Source organism: Borostomias antarcticus, assembly GCF_949987555.1.
Source record: "Borostomias antarcticus genome assembly, chromosome: 30".
NCBI classification, from domain to species: domain Eukaryota; kingdom Metazoa; phylum Chordata; class Actinopteri; order Stomiiformes; family Stomiidae; genus Borostomias; species Borostomias antarcticus.
This window is the reverse complement of record NC_140263.1, coordinates 5,570,062-5,589,571: the sequence shown is the minus strand read 5'-3', so window position 1 is coordinate 5,589,571 and position 19,510 is coordinate 5,570,062. Positions and strand designations below refer to the sequence as shown.

Below are 19,510 nucleotides of genomic sequence, written 5' to 3'. Positions count from 1 at the left end.
CCAGTCCAGACAGGAAGTTGGCCCAGTCAAGCATGTTCTTTCGACCAAAGTATTCAATATGGCCGCCATGTTGGAAGATCAGTTGGAATCCGAGGACTTGAGCTATTCCCATTATAATCAGCCTTGTGTGAAAGATGATGTACTTTGAACCAGTGAATGCCAGGAGTAGCACTGTGTGGATCAGTCAGACCAAGTAATAGTTTCCACATTGAGTAAGTTAGTATCGGCACTGACATTTGACTACAAATTTAGTTCAACTTCAATCTTTTTTTTGTTTGAGTGCCGCAATCACAGTGGGTTTGAATGTAGGGCTGTTTCAGGAGAGAACCAGTCCATAGTTACCAGCCAAACACGTCTGCTAATGCAAACTCTGGGCGAAGGCTAACATCTACAGGATGAATAGATATAGGTGAGGTGTTACTGCACTGTTTGTGTTGATTAGTACTGTCCGGAGAGAGGAGGAGAGAGGAGGAGAGAGGAGGAGGGTGTTCATTGAACGCTATGCTATGTGTGTTTGTGTTTCGATGGTTTTTTTGTTCTTTACATTTTTAAACAAATTGTTTTAGTTCTTTACATACTTTTTTTGACTAGTCTTAGATGTTGTAGTTATAGATTCAATATCAGATGTTGAAGTGTGACGGAGTCTCGACAGGGAAGTGGCATAAGCTATTAAACTTTGAAAGGTGCCTTTTGAGGGGGGAAAAAACGAAAAAGCAAAATTTGTACACTGAAAAAAAGAATAGTGTTGTATTGATTATAATGTTTGTTTGTGTGTGTTTGTCTCATTTCAGAGTAATGAGGAGTGATGCTTGTGTTGGATTTTTTAAAGTAGAGTTTCTTGAATTATAGTGATGTTGCTTAATTTTTTTGCCTGATCGAATTTTGCAATTTGTTGTTGCTGCCGCTAACCACATATTTCACTTTACCCCCCCCCCCCCGACCACCTGCATCAACCTCAACTCCCCCCCCCCCCCCCCCCCCCGACTCACCCACCTGCATTAACCTCAACCCCGACCCCCCCACCTACATTAACCTCAACTTCCCACCCCCCCACCTGCATTAACCTCAACCCCCCCCGACCCCCCCACCTACATTAACCTCATCCCCCCTCGACCCCCCCCCCCATTAACCTCATCCATAACTGGACCAGTGGTAGGAGCGAGTCCTGAGAAGCTGGTGTTATGATGTAAAGGTACTGTATGTATGTATGTATGTATGTATGTATGTATGTATGTACTGTATGCATGTGAAGCAGTGTTGGTGAGATGTACTGTATGTAGACACCTGGTTTGTGGAATGAACAGACGAGACGAGCAGTCAGTCAGTCGCTCAGCGCTGCAAATCAAGCAGTGAACAGTCTGTCCCGGTCAGTGAGGAGTCTGTCCCGGTCAGTGAGGAGTCTGTCCTGGTCAGTGAGGAGTCTGTCCTACTGTGGATGGAGTGGAATGGAGGGAGGGAGTGTTGCTGTCTGTTTTTCCCATAGATTACTTTTTCTTTTATGGTTGCTACATATCGTGCATTTGTATAAAGCAAAAATAATGTAAACTGTCTAGTTTGCGTTATACATTTCAAACGAACGAAGTCACAGTGACCCTACATGACCTCTCTGTCTAGTGGCGTTCCTACTGATCACCTGTGTATGAAGTGGGGATCTCTTCATCAGCTGGGGACCTCTGACCTTTTAAGCTTATGCATTTGTCACTTTTTGTTGTGTTTCTCACACTTATTACCTGAGTCATACTAATGGTGTTGCGCAAGAATATGAAGCGACATAAATTATATCTGCAGCTGTCAACGGAATTATCACCATCTATAGAAGGCAAGTTGTTAGGAAAGGTTCATGATATAAAAGCTTATAAACATTATCCTGCTTTCCAGTTCTGCGAGGATCTCACCAGAACCATCGATATGTCACACAGCTAGAACGCTTGGGTTTGACGCAGTATAAACTTAGAACACCTGAATGTTTTGGGTGTGCATTGTCTCCTTCTGAATCACTTGTAAATAAGCATTGTAAAAAAAACATATTTGCTTATTGTATGTATGAAGCATGGAGAGAATTTACCCATAACCACCCACCTTTCCAAAGAAATGTACACCTACTATTGCTGACTTTCCCTACTCAACTCTAGACTGTTGTAAGGCATGTAATGGCATACGGATATCAGATATAAGAATCTATACACACTCTCTGTATGTGTGATGTAGCTTTTGTTTGAGAGGCACAACCTGAATAAAATGGAAGAAGGCGAATGTGTTGTGTGTTCCATGCCATGTCAAATGAAATGCTTATTGAGAGTTCACAAAGACAGTAAAAACACAATAAGCACAATGAAACAACACCTTATACAAGCAGTATATATATATATATATATATATATATATATATATATATATATATATATATACTGCTTGTATTAGTGTTGTTTCATTGATAGATAGATCTAAAAATATTTAGATCTAGCTATAAGAATATTCAGGACAAAAAAGGGACAGAGAGGAAGTCCAGAGGGACAGAGAGGTATATATATATATATTATATGTATATATTATTGTGTTTTATTGTGTTTTACAAAGACAGTAAAAACACAATAAGCACAATGAAACAACACTAATACAAGCAATATATATATACCTCTCTGTCCCTCTGGACTTCCTCTCTGTCCCTTTTTTGTCCCGAATATTCTTATAGCTAGATCTAAATATTTTTAGATCTATCTATCAATGAAACAACACTAATACAAGCAGTATATATATATATATATATATATATATATATATATACACACCTCTCTGTCCCTCTGGACTTCCTCTCTGTCCCTTTTTTCTCCTGAATATTCTTATAGCTAGATCTAAACATTTTACTAATTTACGACCATCCCATCAACAACAACACTGTTCTACAGCGCATGCGTCGACGCCCGTATTGAAAACCTGACGCAGTACTGCGCATGCGTGGATTCTCCTGCTTGTAACTTCAGCTGAAACTTACCAGGCCCTGTTTCAAACGTGTCACATACTTCTTCATGACGTTTTATTCCCAGTGTTTCATTTCCTAGTGGTGACAGGTCTTTAGGTTCGTAGAGAAACACAAACATGACCGATCAATCATCTCTGCTGCTCAGAAAACAACTCACAGGTAAATGGGCTGGTGTGTTAGCATGCTAGCATTAGCATCACTAACTAGCATTATCTGTCCCATAGCTGTTTTAGCTTGAATAATGAATGTAATTTACATTAAGATGACATTTTAAAGTCAGCTTAAATACCATACATGTCTACTGTTAGCATTGGTTTGTGTTTAACATTAGGAAGCTATAGGGAGACAGCTAGCTAGCATGCTAACCACATGTCATGGCGTAGCAGCTCACTTTAACTTAAAATAAAACAATCCTCCATCCTTTAATCACCCAATATGTTCATATAAGAGCTCATTTCTTAGTCCAACCCGATTATTGATCACTCAACTGCTCCTAATGGCTTGTGTCTCATTAAATGTAGTCTACTGTACCTTGTCCCTGTCTTATAATAAATAAAATCAATTAATCAATCAATCAATCAATCATTGTAGAGCTGAACAAGAACCCAGTGGAGGGCTTCTCTGCTGGGCTCATAGATGATGAGGACATCTATCAGTGGGAGGTGGTCGTGATTGGACCCCAAGATACTCTGTTGTGAGTCTGATGAGGATTTCAGTGGCTTTGTATTATTCTCAATCAATCAATCAATCAGTTGATTGATTGATTATTCTCACCCTCCTCTGTTGCTGCCTATCTGAAACCCATCATTCTTCTTGCAGCGAGGGAGGATTCTTTAAAGCGTACCTGATCTTCCCCCATGACTACCCCCTGAGGCCTCCTAAGATGAAGTTCATCACAGAAATCTGGCACCCGAACGGTAAAGTGCTTCACTGTTACAGCCTCTGCTTCCCTGTTACACCCTCTGCTTCCCTGTTACACCCTCTGCTTCCCTGTTACAGCCTCTGCTTCCCTGTTACAGCCTCTGCTTCCCTGTTACACCCTCTGCTTCCCTGTTACACCCTCTGCTTCCCTGTTACACCCTCTGCTTCCCTGTTACACCGTCGGCCAGGGATGTCAAAATGCTGTCTTCATGATACGTCTTAACCTGAATTGCAATCTCTTGTTCGTCAGTTTCAAAGAACGGCGATGTGTGTATTTCCATTCTGCACGAGCCTGGGGAGGACAAGTTTGGATATGAGAAGCCGGAGGAACGCTGGCTGCCCATTCACACGGTGGAAACCATCATGATCAGCGTCATCTCCATGCTGGCCGACCCCAACGGCGACTCCCCTGCCAACGTGGACGCGGCTGTAAGTCCCCGACTCTGAACATGGCGATCGTAATCCTGGTGAGTGGTGATTGGCTACCGGGCTGATGGTTCCGGTGTGTTCTGTTCCCCCCCGGCAGAAAGAGTGGCGCGATGATCCCACCGGAGAGTTTAAGAGGAAGGTCGCGCGCTGCGTGAGGAGGAGTCAGGAGATGGCCTTCGACTAGGTCCTCTACCCCACAACCAGCACCCCCAACACAAAGTAAGGATTCCACAGCTCTGGATATTTATTTGCGACTCAAAAATGCACAGCACTACTTGAGAACCACCCACTGGCTCAAAGACCGTCTCACACAACCAAACACATGACCTGTGTGACTTGAGACGCTTATCTAGAACATGAACCACCCGTTAAATGATGCTAATGACCCCTGCTGAAAGGACATGTTTGTGTATGATGCATCCATAGGGGAAATGGTTGCCAATGGCCATTCAACTTTTGCAACTTCACAACTAAGAATTGTGTGGCTGAACAGGGTAAGAAAGTCATTTGGATTGTTGATTGGGCTTGAACAAACCAGTCGTCTTATTTTTGTTTTGTTTTTTACCTCGGTCTTAAGGTGTGAGGTCAGAAAATGCTAATTTAGCTTGTAAATCCTCTTTGTAGCGTATTTAGGAGACATGCAAAATGTTTTTTTGTGTGAAAATAGCTCTATGAGGTTAAAGAAACTTCATAGAATGAAAAGAATCCGGGTGAAGGTGGCCATGAGTACTACAGTAGCTCGTTAGGGGGGAAAACTCATTAACAAATACAGTATAAATATAAAAGATACCCCAAAAAAGTAATTAAAAATCAACAGTGTCAGATGTCGATGGACTATACAATTCCAATAGGGCTAAATCTAAAAAGTGCTTGATGTGACAATCCAAATAATAATCTGTCAATGCAAATGGATTCTTATGAGAATTGTACGGAAGAGCATTAGGGCCAACAGCTGAGTTTTTTTTTTTTTTAAAGCTTCTGAGTTTAAAGTCAGAAATTCTGACTTTTTTCTCATAAGTAAATAAGTTATTTCTGACTTTTTTTCTCAGAAATTCCTAGTTTTTTTTCTCAGAAATTGACTTTAATCTCAGACGTTATTTATGACTTTTTTTCTCAGAAATTCTGACTAAACTCAGAAGCTTAAAATAATAAACTGTTGTTGGCCCTAATGCTCTTCCGTAGAATTGTGTACATTTGTATGCTTCAAATAAGTCAAATAAAAGAATGATGAAATAGTAGTAAACAATTAAAATTACATTACTGTTCTTGTGCTCTGTATTTCTTTTCACATTTATTTGACAAGCCTTCTGATTTTCCTCAGACCTCTAATCATAGTCATAGCTCATTTTAAGGATTTTTCATTCGATGGATATTTGGTAATCATAACCACCTTCACCTGGAAACATGTTTTTAAAACTTGTTAAGCCTCATCCACAGTAACCCTTCTAGCAGGTCCCTCATTAAAGAAGCCGTCTGTGTTCTTTGTTTTTCAGCTTGGAAAAGGGATTCAATCATGTCAATCAAGACTTTTCCACCTGTGTTCTTCTCACAGGAGGTGAGGAGGAATAGAAAGCCCGCCCCCGTTTCCTTTGTTATGTAAATATGGTCACATGATTTCCTCAGGTGAATGTGTGGCAAAAAACGAGCTCCACACCCAGTTCATTCACCCTAGGGTGTTTATGATTATTTATTTAGATTAGATGAGTATTATTACAACCCAACATGCATGTTCTAGCGATCTTTTTTTTTGTGGAAGAGCTTATTGTTTATTTTGAACCTGCCACTGAGCCATCTACCCCAGACTTGTCTCTTATGCAATTTTGGAATTGGGAGCATTGGAGGTCGTTAAGAGAAATAAAGAGATTGAAAAAGGCCGACAATGGTTTCCCTTGTCCCTCCTCTGGAGCTCTGGAACCTCACCTTCCAGAGGGTTCTGCAAAGCCCCGCCCTCTGGAACCTCACCCTCCAGAGGGTTCTGCAAAGCCCCGCCCTCTGGAACCACACCCTCCAGTGTTCTGCATAGCCCTGCGCTCTGGAACCACACCCTCCAGAATGTTCTGCAAAGCCCCGCGCTCTGGAACCACACCCTCCAGAATGTTCTGCAAAGCCCCGCCCTCTGGAACCTCACCCTCCAAAGCCCCGCCCTCTGGAACCTCACCCTCCAAAGCCCCGCCCTCTGGAACCTCCCCCTCCTAAGCCCCGCCTCATCAAGGGTCAACACACTCTGCTGCCTTAATTTGTTTCCCTGCAATCAAAGGAAACCGTCTCGTGACGTCAACTACTGTCAGGATTCGTCTCCAGTTTTTGATCTAGAATTGTTTTGGACAAACCAAAAAATGTGCAAGTTGTAAGAATGAGGGACAATATTTTTTGTAATAAAGATCTCAGCTCAAAAATTGTATTTTTTGTGTATGTAAATATTATGAACTGTACCATAGGTATCATGTGATTTGTCTTTTGTGTATTTTTCCCAAGTCCTAATGCTAGCATTGCACATCCATTAACGTGAACAGAGAAATATCTTGTTTGAAAAGTGTTCTGTTAAATCTGCTGGTTAAGAGAGATCAAGTAGCATCATCCTATTGGTTGAAACTCCACACAGACATTGCATTTTCTTTTGTACAAATGGATCCATATAATAGCACTACTTGTATGTCATCTGTCTAGTTTTGTGAACATTAAACCAGATCTGACCATGTTCTGAACATTTCTGCTCTCCAGATATCTGAAATTTGAGAAAACTATTAAACAAATTTGACATTGGTTTGAAACGTTGCATTTAAGTGTCTTAAAACTAAATCAAAACGAAGCATATTGCCTATATGGAAATAATTTGATATGGATTGAATATTCACGAAACACTGACTCATTAGTTGTAATTGCGGCGTGGTCTTACTATGGTATCGGAGTGGAAGTGGTAAGATTGTTACAAGCAATAAAAGACTTGGCCAAACAGGTGTGACTAAATATGTGGATATGATTTACTGATCCTGTAACATGAGACATTTCACCACCTGTCGGCTAGAACAGTTTGACGGCAGTATTGATGTATAACTTTCCCAGGAAAGAAGAGGCATGTGCTTTATTCCTCCTATTTAAAGGGACAGTAAAAATACATGTTCTCTCACACCTGGACACAGCAAGACATTCCAGGGACAATATTTGAATTGTTTTATTGAATTAAGCACCAGCTTAACATGATCAATGAAACAGCTGGACAACAAGGTCATGACCTTGTGTTTGGATCCATATTCAGTATAAAATCTGCTTCAGCTACACAAAAGTGGAAGCACAACGAGAGAGGAAATATTACACCACGAAAAGAAACCCCCTTTTTCCACCAGATGAGGAGTAACCGCTGGGGGGTCCTGGGTTTCTACTGGCCGGGGGCAGACAGGCTTTTGTTCATGAACTGTTTCTTAGCAAAGCACATCCACCACTGAAATAAAAGAGGTAGCGAGGTTAGTTTATCCAGGAAGTCCCTCTCACTCTTCCAGAGCTGACTCGGCAACCAGCAGATCAAACGTTCAGTTGTAACTAGGGCTGCACGATTATGACAAAACATAATAATTGCGATTATTTGCTTCAAAATTGTAATTGCGATTAATAATTGCGATTCATATTTCAAAGTAATAGCTTTAGCTCTGCACGGTTTGCATGTGACCTGCTGGGCTTGAGCGACATCTTTTTCGTAACCACTCAGCAGGAACGCATGTGATTGGTCAGACAGCATAAGCGCCTGTGATTTGTCCGTGTAGTCCTAGCACACTCAATTCAAAGCAAAATTATTAATCACATTAATTGCGGCCTGTTGCGATTAGTTAATCGCGGAGGTCATAATCGCGATTTTGATTAATTCACGATTAATTGTGCAGCCCTAGTTGTAACTGAAGTCATTTCCTGTGTGTGTTGTAGAAGCCAGACGGAGGTCGGAGGTCAAAGGTCTCACCTTGCTGGGTTTGTCCGTCTCGGGGTCAAACACACGCTGACATATCCTCAACCCCGTCTCCTGGCGGATCTGCTGCAGGTACGCCCTCAGAAGGTCTGACCGGAGAACCACACACACATGAGAACATCTACATCACTGACCGGAGAACCACACACACACTCATGAGAACATCTACATCACTCTGACCAGAGAACGCACACACACACCCATAAGAGAACATCTACATCACTGACCAGAGAACCACACACACACATGAGAACATCTACATCACTGACTGGAGAACCACACACACACCCATATGAGAACATCTACATCACTCTGACCGGAGAATTGTTATATATGACATGAATCCCAATGTCCCTGTACTGGTTATATATGACAAGAATAAACTTTACATTCTTATGTGTAACACTTTCCAATCAGCTCTTCTGAAATCAGAAGACGTTACCTCAGGCGTCCTGACAACGGCTGCCTAAAAGTGACCAGTGAGTTGACCATCCTGCTGTACCTCCACCCCCGCCCCAGTGAGAGCCTTAAGGAGCGTACCGTTCTCCTGCTTGTTGCTGGGCTTGGCGTACATGGCGTTCAGGGGGAACCCCGGCTCTCCCGGCACCGGGAAGTCTGTGATGCCCAGCGTGTACATCTCCTTCTGCCCCTGGTTCTTGGAGCTGCACTGTAAACACCGACCACACGGCAATAGACGAGGGATAAAGGGTCAGTTCGTCATCACCAAACTGTCTGGTCTTTGACTAACTGTCTCTGTTTGAGAGTAAGTGTGGTCCGGGTACCTTCTGTAGCTTCTTTAGGCATTCAGATATGTACAGGGTGACGTAGATCAGGGTCCTGTCGGCCTCGTTCTGAGGGAAAAAACAACAAAATGTAAAGCAAAGCTGAGGGGAAAAAGCAAAGCTCTGTACTTCTGGTGCGTAATATTATGCTCAAACCCTCAGAGCGGGAGGATGAATGGTTGAGAGAAGCTACGAGAGGCCTGCATGGCCGAGGGCAACATTCACAGACAGGCTGGGGCATGTGGGGTATCCAGCCAGCACTAACACACAGGCCTGGACGACAACACTGCTGAGCTCTGACAACTTCCCTAAAACATCTGAGAGACGCAGATAAGTATAGTATAGCATATCTTCTGGGGACTCACTGTAGCAGTGAATACTAGATTATTCACATACAGAGCAACCATTTTATTCAGAAAACACCTGAATATTCCCTTACCTTTATTTCATAGTTCTTAAAGAAGACGTTGGCTTTGAAGAAGTAAATAGCCTCGTCAATGATGTCTGTGTCTCTGGCTATAACGGAAAAGAAAGAGTTACTTTTACAAATGGAGGAGGAAACCGAGTCATGACACCAAATAAGGAAGCAAGGTGTAGCATCAGCCTAGCATTGGCTAAATTAGAAATGGGCTTTATCCTGGTGAGATATAACATTTTATGATTGATATCTATAATCAAAAAAGTGGTACAGTCAAATTCATGGGTGTGACTATATAAGATAAAACACAACTGGTAAATAAACGGCACTTATATAGCGCTTTTATCCAAAGTGCTTTACAATGAAGGCCTCTCATTCACCCATTCACACACACATTCACACACACATTCACACACCAATGGCGGTAGCTGCCATGCAAGGTGCTAACCTGCTCATTGGGAGCAATTTGGGGTTCAGTGTCTTTGCCTAAGGACACTTCAACATGTCATCAGGAGGAACCAGGATTCAAACCGCTGACCCTACGGTCACTGAACGACCCACTCTACCTCCTGAGCTACAACCTCCCCACAATACAAGGGACATGACAGGGACATAAGACATACTCTCATCAGGCGCAGGGCCCTTGTACTGGGTCTTAAGGGGCAGCAAAGCCATGTTCGCCACCAGTTTGGTGTCAGAGTCCATCAGGTTGGAGTGATACGCCTGTGAAGGGAAGGGAAGGAAAGGAAAGGGAAGGGAAGGGGAGATGGATAGATGAGACGCTTCATCACATTATGATCCTAGTTAGGTCAGGATGGGATCAGCTGGGTCTGTGACTGAGGCCATCAAACCATGGCAGGTCAGAGATGAGCTTCTGTCTGTCTGGTCATTAGCAAACTAGACCAACATTAACTAGCTTTAGCTTAACAATCTAGCAGAACAAGCAGTTGGAATCCATCTATTTATTGGCAACTGGTTAAATAATAATAATAATAATAATATTGTGAGTATCTAATCAAATGACTGAACTGAGCAGGTTTGGTGATGCTAACCCAGCTAGCCTTCATGCTACTCAGCTCTAGAGAAGCATTGTGGGTTAATATCGTCCCAGATATGCAGTTAGTCAACGCATACATTTCATACAGGTTATAATGATGGTTTATATGACTTTAGGTTGTACTTACCGGCATTTTGAATGATTAAAATATCAATCTGACTGCTCAGCGCAAGAGATATGTCAGCGTTTCAGGACGTTTCCGCTTGTCCCACCCAGCAGATTATACAGGAAGTGGTCAGGTGTAGTTCCCCAGAAAGACCACCAGGTGGCGACATACTGTATGATTTTCTGATTCCTCATACAATAATCTTCCCAAAAATGTATATTTTCTGATTCCTCATACAATAATCTTCCCAAAAATGTATATTTTCTGATTCCTCATACAATAATCTACCCAGAAATGTATATTTTCTGATTCCTCATACAATAATCTTCCCAAAAATGTATATTTTCTGATTCCTCATACAATAATCTTCCCAAAAATGTATATTTTCTGATTCCTCATACAATAATCTTCCCAAAAATATTTTCTGATTCCTCATACAATAATCTTCCCAAAAATGTATATTTTCTGATTCCTCATACAATAATCTTCCCAAAAATGTATATTTTCTGATTCCTCATACAATAATCTTCCCAAAAATGTATATTTTCTGATTCCTCATACAATAATCTACCCCAAAATGTATATTTTCTGATTCCTCATACAATAATCTTCCCAAAAATGTATATTTTCTGATTCCTCATACAATAATCTTCCCAAAAATGTATAGTTTTGCAAATCCCCCCAAAGCATAATGAACCTGACTAGTACCTCAGTCTTCTTTGAGTTTACATTTTATTGAAAAATATAATATTCAATAACTATTCAAGTCTTTCTTCACTTTTGTCAATGCTTTTACCAACAATTTAAAACCACCATGACACATGGTTCCTGGAACAACTGGACGACGTTATGAGACATTTGACAGCTACAGGTAAATACCCCTCAATCTGAAAATGATAAATAATATTTAAAAACGTCAACAACCAAAAACTAGTAATAAATAAGACTCAGCGATGCAATTCCATCTCTAATGTCTTGTCTGTCAAAGTCTTTTTTTTTTTGCATTGTTTTGTCCAAAGATCTTTTCTTTTTTAAGTCTCCTGCTTCGGTTCTCCTCAGTCCTGGAAGAACCCGTCATAGTTTGAGTTCCCCGGTTCCTCATCAGTCTCCTAGGGACAGGAGAACACAGGAGATGAGAGCATAGTTGATGAGTGTGTCACAAGGTTCAGTGGAACGTATAAGAACCAGAACAGGGAATGAGAACATAGTTGATGAGTGTGTCACAAGGTTCAGTGGAACATAGAAGAACCAGAACAGGGAATGAGAACATAGTTGATGAGTGGGTCACAAGGTTCAGTGGAACGTATAAGAATCAGATGGGAGAACAGTTCCATGCTTCACCTTGGGTTCCTTGACCTCCAGATCTTCTCCGTATTGGATGGAGAAGTCGATGTGCTGCAGCACTATGCCGATTCCCTCCTCGTCTGTTCGGTCAAAAGGCAGGAACCTCACCATACTGTAGTCGTCAATCTGAAGAGTAGAGATGAACACGTACATATATGGTGAACATGCACATACAGAATACAGTATCATTCAACTGAGCCAATTGAGCTAACGGTGGTTAGCTAGCTTGATCGTAAATTACTTAAACTGAATAAATATGACACCGATAAGCACACCGATGCCAATAGTTAGCTTGATATAAGACATCTGATCAGTCCAGAACAGTGAGTTTAGCCTACGGTTTTACCGAGCCAGTCCCAAGGTTACCGCGTGACCCAAAAATACTGCGGTTACCGTAATACCGCGGTTACCGTTACATGCTTATTCCAGTATACACGACAGAGATGATAGAAAGGTCCCATCAGTCTCAGCCCATCACTGAGATGTAGAGGGGAAGGTCAAGTTGACGTTAGCTAAGCCTTCTCATCTTACCAGACCACAGATGGCTTTGGTCAGCTTCTTGAACTTCTTGCTCCTGATGGAGACAGAGTTGTCCTCCATCATTGAGTACATGTCTGGGTCTAGATATCTGTGTGGAGAGAAAGAGATCTCTTTTACTGTCAGTCCCACTGACACATTATTCTATCGCTGCTACCTTTTCACTGAGTACTTGTTTTTTCAGCATTTTATTTCATTGCTTGTTTGTATTGTCTATCAATCAATCAATCAAAGCTTTATTTGTATAGCGCATTTCATACCCAGAGGCAACACAATGCGCTTTACAGAGAACAAGGGAGGTGGGCAGACGACCCACTCTCTACATATTCCAGAGGGAAGCAAAAAAACAGTAATCACCCGGGGGCCAGAAGTGAGCTGTAAAAAATTCTTCCCTGACCCCTCTCAACAAGGCGATCGAGCAAGCTCCTGGAGTATGTTTGTCTACCGGCTAAGAACAAAGCAATAAATAACATTAAATTACATTTTCAGAGTAAGAGAGTCTATGTGAGGAGAAGGTCTCAGGTGAGTAGTTCATTGTACACGGTACCTGTATGTTGTACACACGACAAATAACCATCCTTGAAACCTACCTTTCGATTTGCTTCTTGGCCTTGGGGCTGAGGAGGTCCATCTTGGTCATGATGTTGACCTGAGCGATCTCCAGGGAGACCATGGCACTGAGGGCAGCCATGACACCTGAGATGAACTGAGATGGGACACATGGGAACGGCTTTCTCAGATCACTCCTACAACCAGCTTGCATCCTACGTACAGTAGTAAACATATTACACTATACTTTTCACAGTGGCCTTCATGTCATGACGAGCTTAGCGCCCGATACATTAATGTATGTTTTCCCCTTTTTTTATTGTCTTATTTGCTATTTAATATGTTGCCGTTTGTTGTTTAGTGCCTATACTGTACAGCACTTTGCTCAACCACGGTTATTTTTAAATGTGCTTTTTTGAGTTGAGTTGAGATATTGGATACTGTATATAGAGATATGGATAAATAGCCACCTGTATGTATTATATATTATATAAAGAAAGCAGCAGTGGCTGTTTACCTTGAAGGTCTCCACCATGAACTGGGAGTCGACCAGGAAGACGCCGCACACACGGAACTCCCACTGCTGGAGCTGCTCCACCAGCTGCCTCATCACCGGGAGGTGTGTGTACAGCTCGATCTGACCTGCCACAAGCACCATCATCATCCTCCTCATCCTCATCCTCATCCTCACGCTAATATCATCCTCACAACCTGCCACAAGCACCGCCATCATCCTCCTCATCCTCACGCTAATATCATCCTCACAACCTGCCACAAGCACCGCCATCACCCTCATCCTCACGCTAATATCATCCTCACAACTGGAACTACACCTCACTGTTATACATGTTATGTTCAGCATCAAGTTATGGGCATCGGAAACAGGTAGTCACTATCACCAGAACTGCTCATCAATCTCTTATGTCCTTAGTCTAATATGATGTGTAATATGATGCTATGACCGGCAGCTGACCTGGACAATCAAAGAGAATGTAGTCGTCCTCCACATGGCCCAAGTTCTCCTCCAGCCAGTCGAAGTTGTTGGCGAAGTATTCCATGCAGAAGACGAGTCCACCGTTGGGGCCAAACCTCAAAGAGGGATCCTCCATCACGTCGTCCACCTGGATCAGCTCGCGGATATCTGATCAATCAATCAATCAATCAAAGCTTTATTTGTATAGCGCATTTCATACCCAGAGGCAACACAATGCGCTTTACAGAGAACAAGGGAGGTGGGCATACGACCCACTCTCTACATATTCCAGAGGGAAGCAAAAAAACAGTAATCACCCGGGGGTCAGATAAGTGAGCTGTAAAAATTCTTCCCTGACCTCTCTCAACAAGGCGATCGAGCAAGCTCCTGCAGTATGTTTGTCTACCGGCTAAGAACATTTATAAAGCAATACATTACATTAAATTAAACATTGTGTGAACCAGATAGACTTAACAAACACAGATGTATTTATGGGTTTAACACTGAGAGGTGGTTGTTGGGTTCCTCACCCGCCATGACCGGGTAATCAAAGTGTTCAGCTGCTGGATCCAAGTTGACCACCTGTACAGAGCGGTGTATCGCCTCGGCATGCTGGATGATGGTAGAGCAGTAGGTACTCTGGAATTGGAGGAAATATATATATGTAGCCCTAAAAATCGAGTAGCTTACTCTCCGAGTCTCCTGGGGCGTTGAAGGGAATTATACAGGGCTACAAATGGTTAGGGTTAAACACCCAGTTCTTTAATAATGGATACGGCAGTCCTACAACATAGCCAAAACGCTCAGACCTGAGAACATGTTCTTCTCCACCGCCTAACAGGTGTGTACCCCCAATTCAAGTCCCCAGGGGGGCTCTCTACTGTAGGAACTAACATATCCAGAAGGGGAATAAGTGTGGATGTAACTCTATCCAAAATAATAAAATACAAACTCACAAAATAATAAAAATACAAATGTACTAAATAATCAATGATAGACAACACTACCAAATAATGAAATACAATAATTATCTAGGGTTACATATACATGGAGATATGTGGAATGTGGAAATATACTATATATAGAACTAACACAGATATGTGAAAGATATCCATAGGGCATAAGAGCAAACAATTAAAGGGGGGTTCTGCCAGCCGTTTACATTTAGTTATGCTGTCAGTAAGTTCAACACAGACATAATAAGTTATAGTTATCTAATGTTAACCCATTTCAGCACCAGTCTGGGTGGAGAGCTAGCAGTTAGCTTAGCTTCACTAGTTACCTTTCCACTTCCGGCCGGGCCCATGACGAGCTGTGCGTAACGAGGCATGTTCACACTCCTGTGTCAGCTCCCAAATATCTGAACTAGTTTAGTATGTCGATATTATCTCTTATAACTTCATATCAAATGGAGGACCCTTGTTAGCATCATGCTTACGGACACACTGCGGCCATGTTTTGTTCTGAACTACTGCTGCTGTATTGGTCCAAAAAAGCTCTTTCGTTCTAGAAACGCAATTCGTATAAGTTACTGTTCCTTGATGGATGCAGCCAGACAAACAACAGCAGTTATTCTTCTGCATGGATTTTTACATTTTTACTTCTACATTGGACTAAAATAATAAAGTAGATTTGTTCGGTGCAATTTGGTCGCACCGTAGTTTGTCTCCTGACATGAAAAAGCAAGTGACATTTGATGAAAGAAAGTTTCACAGCAAAGTTAAACGAAAGCAGCAGGATGGCGTCATGCCAAGGTGAGTAGGTCACTGCAAACGTCTTGTGACGTGATTCTGTTCAGAAGTATTTATTTTAATCACGTTTGTTCTTCCTCTTAGATGATGTAATCACTTTCAGATCAGTTTTAATTGGGTAAAAGGTCAGTTCCATATGGGTTAGGAACCTTAACATTAAACAGAAAGAACTACAGTCATGGGAAATAGTAAATAATAATAAAACTGGGGATAGGATACATTTTGGAAAAGCTACAGTATGTGGCAATGGGATAAAATAGCAACAGGACTGGGGGGGAAACAGTAGCCTACTGGATAAAGCAAATACCTGGTTTATATTGCAGGTCTGTGGGATCACATTACTCCAATAGAGGTAAGTTCACAGACTGCAAACATATTTCTTACAAAAACCAAAAATTTTCGTAAATGTCAGATTGTCAGAACGTAGATTGCAACCTGAGACGAGGTTTTGGAAATGAGGACACATGTGGTGTGCTTGTCAACTAGAAACCAGAGGAAATACTACACCGGCAATCAGCCTGGGGACATGGTAGCAGGGAGACGGCTTACCGCTGCAAGGTTCCCACGATCGTACTTCGGTTCCTCCTCAGGGCCATGAGATCATCAACATGATAGAACCGGAGGAGATGAGGATGACCTCATCATTCTGATTATAAATCACTTAATCAGATGTTCTCTCTCCGCAGCGCTGGTGAATGTGAGCCTTGGTGATGTCCAGGGAACACACAGATCACCGGCCAGAGGGCAGACATTAAACTACCAGAGCATGAACACCATTCACATCCACAAGACAATGACCACCGCTCCGTTTCTAGAGGTGCAGCCAGTAAAAGGACAAAACAATTCAATCTTCAATATTATTATCTTCAATATAAAACTATATTCCCAATAACTCATTGTACTCCTGAGACGTGACAGTGTCCCCACTCTCTGTCCCTGTCCCAGAGCTCAGAGCTGACCCCAGGTCAGAAGCGCTTCCTGTACAGCGTGGTAGACGCCTACAGCGCGGAGCGCGTCCGCAAACTCATTCAGCAGCATTACATGAACGTGCTCCACAGGTGCATCAGGACAGGTGAGACAGCAGGACAGGTGAGACAGCAGGACTGCATCAGGACAGGTGAGACAGCAGGACAGCATCAGGACAGGTGAGACAGCAGGACAGGTGAGACAGCAGGACTGCATCAGGACAGGTGAGACAGCAGGACAGCATCAGGACAGGTGAGACAGCAGGACAGGTGAGACAGCAGGACAGGTGAGACAGCAGGACAGCATCAGGACAGGTGAGACAGCAGGACAGGTGAGACAGCAGGACAGGTGAGACAGCAGGACTGCATCAGGACAGGTGAGACAGCAGGACAGCATCAGGACAGGTGAGACAGCAGGACAGGTGAGACAGCAGGACTGCATCAGGACAGGTGAGACAGCAGGACAGGTGAGACAGCAGGACTACATCAGGACAGGTGAGACAGCAGGACAGGTGAGACATCAGGACAGGTGAGACAGCAGGACTGCATCAGGACAGGCGAGACAGCAGGACAGGTGAGACGGCAGGGCAGGTGAGACGGCAGGACAGCTCCAGAGACATCAGGACAGGTGAGACAGCAGGGCAGCTCCAGAGACATCAGGACAGGTGAGACAGCAGGGCAGCTCCAGGGACATCAGGACAGGTGAGACAGCAGGACAGCATCAGGACAGGTGAGACAGCAGGGCAGCTCCAGGGACATCAGGACAGGTGAGACAGCAGGACAGGTGAGACATCAGGACAGGTGAGACAGCAGGACAGGTGAGACATCAGGACAGGTGAGACAGCAGGACAGCTCCAGGGACATCAGGACAGGTGAGACAGCAGGACAGGTGAGACAGCAGGACAGGTGAGACAGCAGGACAGCTCCAGAGACATCAGGACAGGTGAGACAGTAGGGCAGCTCCAGAGACATCAGGACAGGTGAGACAGTAGGGCAGCTCCAGAGACATCAGGACAGGTGAGACAGTAGGGCAGCTCCAGAGACATCAGGACAGGTGAGACAGCAGGACAGGTGAGACAGCAGGGCAGCTATATGGACATCAGGACAGGTGAGACAGCAGGGCAGCTCCAGGGACATCAGGACAGGTGAGAAATGTGAATTGAACCTGCCTTTAAACATCAAATATCCCCAATAATTTCAGTATCAGCTATTTTCTGGACTGGTTTCCAATTAGCCTCTTAACATCGCAGATGTAAGCAGCCTGATCTGTTCTAGCAGTCATGTATAATGTTGGATTTCAGCTTTAGATATGACTTTTTATTTCATTTTGTTTTGATTAACTACTTTTACAAAGTTACTTTACTATAAATAACTACATTTCTCTGAAGGAGAAGCTCCACTTCTTCCTGTGTGAAGTGCCTGGTAACCAAGTTAACTAGGCCCTACATTTCCACAGTTGTTCTGATAGTATCTTTCTACCATCAAAGGAATTGACTAGGCCTGTCTTAGACAATAACAAGACTGAGAGTTATAAAAGTGTTGCTTATGTCTTTAGCCCAAGATCCTGTGAGGGACATCCACATGGTGAACCTGGAGATTGGATCATCGGCCTATGAAAATTATGAGAGTAAACACTCTCTTCCAGAAGCTTCCAACAGATCCAGGAACCGTGGACGCAAAAGCACAGAGCCTTCTGGGAACACCACTCTACCAAAAATCCACAAACAATATTTGAGGTAGAAGGTTTTAACTTATAAAAAATCAACACGTAAAAAGCTACATGATATGAATTGGATCCGAATCATAATAATTGTGTCTAACACCTCAGGACATCATCTGATAAGTTAACATCAAAATACAAGAAGCGCGCAAGAGTGATCACTTTGAAGAGATCTCGGCCTAGAAGTAAGTTTGAGTAGTCTTTGCCGATATTAACACTTGCAATATTCCATAATTACTATCTTTGCTTCTTTGTTTATGCCAAACTTTACTTTGTGGTTTAGTTCCAGAATCCAAGCCGAGGGAGGATGACCTTGACTTTGACCTCGGGCCAGATGACTCCGACTACGACCAGGAGAAGGACGACTCTCTGAGCGAAAGCATGAGCTCACTGTCCATGGAGGACTGGGGAGGAAGATCCAGGACGACAACCCCCATCCAGTTACCTGACCTTTGACCTCTGACCCCATGGGCTAGGGTCTGAATTAAGCATTCATGCTACTGTCTTCCTTTCACCTCTTCTATCCAGGGGAGACCAGGGCTGCGTTCCGAATCGCGTACTTACTACCAGTACCTACTACCGCTGCCCTTAGAAAGTACATACTTTGCAAGCAGTAGGCATCCAATTGGGACATACTACCTTGTCATAACATTGAGCCTTGAAATTTTCCCACATCCGTCGCTGTCCATAACGCGACATTCGTCTACAGCTGTCACAACTCGCACATTTGACGCACATTTCCGCTGCGCACAGGATTGTGGGTCAGAATAGCCAGAAAAGCCTGCTGGCTTGCATACTGCAACATACGACCGGATGTAGTAGGACATCCTGGTATTTTTGCCATACTGCATGTGGCATACTATGTATTGGGACATACTACATCCTGTTTTGGCGTACTATATAGTAGGGTAGTATGTGATTCGGAACGCAGACCAGGGTATCTTTCCTAACCAGAGGGCCGTTTCTTTGGATGCCCCCATGTTACTCAACAGGAGACAGTGGACTGGAGACAGAATAAGTATC

The 19,510-nt window shown here is 43.1% G+C and overlaps 3 protein-coding genes across 5 annotated transcripts; 1 reads left to right on the top strand and 2 right to left on the bottom strand.

Annotated features, from left to right (window-relative positions):
* The first annotated feature begins 2,970 nt into the window (after window positions 1-2,970).
* Window positions 2,971-7,271, top strand: ube2g1b (ubiquitin-conjugating enzyme E2G 1b). 3 transcript variants are annotated; one of them, XR_014631078.1, is made up of 7 exons: window positions 2,971-3,139; window positions 3,572-3,674; window positions 3,800-3,897; window positions 4,152-4,330; window positions 4,428-4,549; window positions 4,757-4,824; window positions 5,824-7,271. XR_014631078.1 is itself a non-coding variant. In XM_084460075.1 (6 exons), the coding sequence occupies exons 1-5, from the start codon at window positions 3,097-3,099 to the stop codon at window positions 4,512-4,514; spliced, it is 510 nt and encodes a 169-aa protein (XP_084316201.1). In that variant the 5' UTR covers window positions 2,971-3,096; the 3' UTR covers window positions 4,515-4,549; window positions 5,824-7,271. The 3 variants fall into 3 exon arrangements, 1 of the variants encoding a protein (XP_084316201.1); XR_014631079.1 differs by having other exon boundaries at window positions 4,428-4,824; XM_084460075.1 differs by lacking the exon at window positions 4,757-4,824.
* Window positions 7,272-7,448: 177 nt separating this feature from the next.
* Window positions 7,449-10,759, bottom strand: arpc3 (actin related protein 2/3 complex, subunit 3). Its single transcript, XM_084460074.1, has 7 exons — window positions 10,670-10,759; window positions 10,109-10,208; window positions 9,507-9,583; window positions 9,068-9,136; window positions 8,826-8,952; window positions 8,280-8,374; window positions 7,449-7,769 (listed from the first exon to the last, which is right to left on the bottom strand). Exons 1-7 carry the CDS (start codon window positions 10,673-10,675, stop codon window positions 7,707-7,709), a joined length of 537 nt encoding a protein of 178 aa, XP_084316200.1. The 5' UTR covers window positions 10,676-10,759; the 3' UTR covers window positions 7,449-7,706.
* A 667-nt stretch (window positions 10,760-11,426) lies between these two features.
* Window positions 11,427-15,489, bottom strand: gpn3 (GPN-loop GTPase 3). Its single transcript, XM_084460070.1, has 8 exons — window positions 15,334-15,489; window positions 14,582-14,690; window positions 14,052-14,219; window positions 13,596-13,720; window positions 13,120-13,235; window positions 12,524-12,620; window positions 11,990-12,118; window positions 11,427-11,757 (listed from the first exon to the last, which is right to left on the bottom strand). Exons 1-8 carry the CDS (start codon window positions 15,379-15,381, stop codon window positions 11,704-11,706), a joined length of 846 nt encoding a protein of 281 aa, XP_084316196.1. The 5' UTR covers window positions 15,382-15,489; the 3' UTR covers window positions 11,427-11,703.
* Window positions 15,490-19,510: the final 4,021 nt, after the last annotated feature.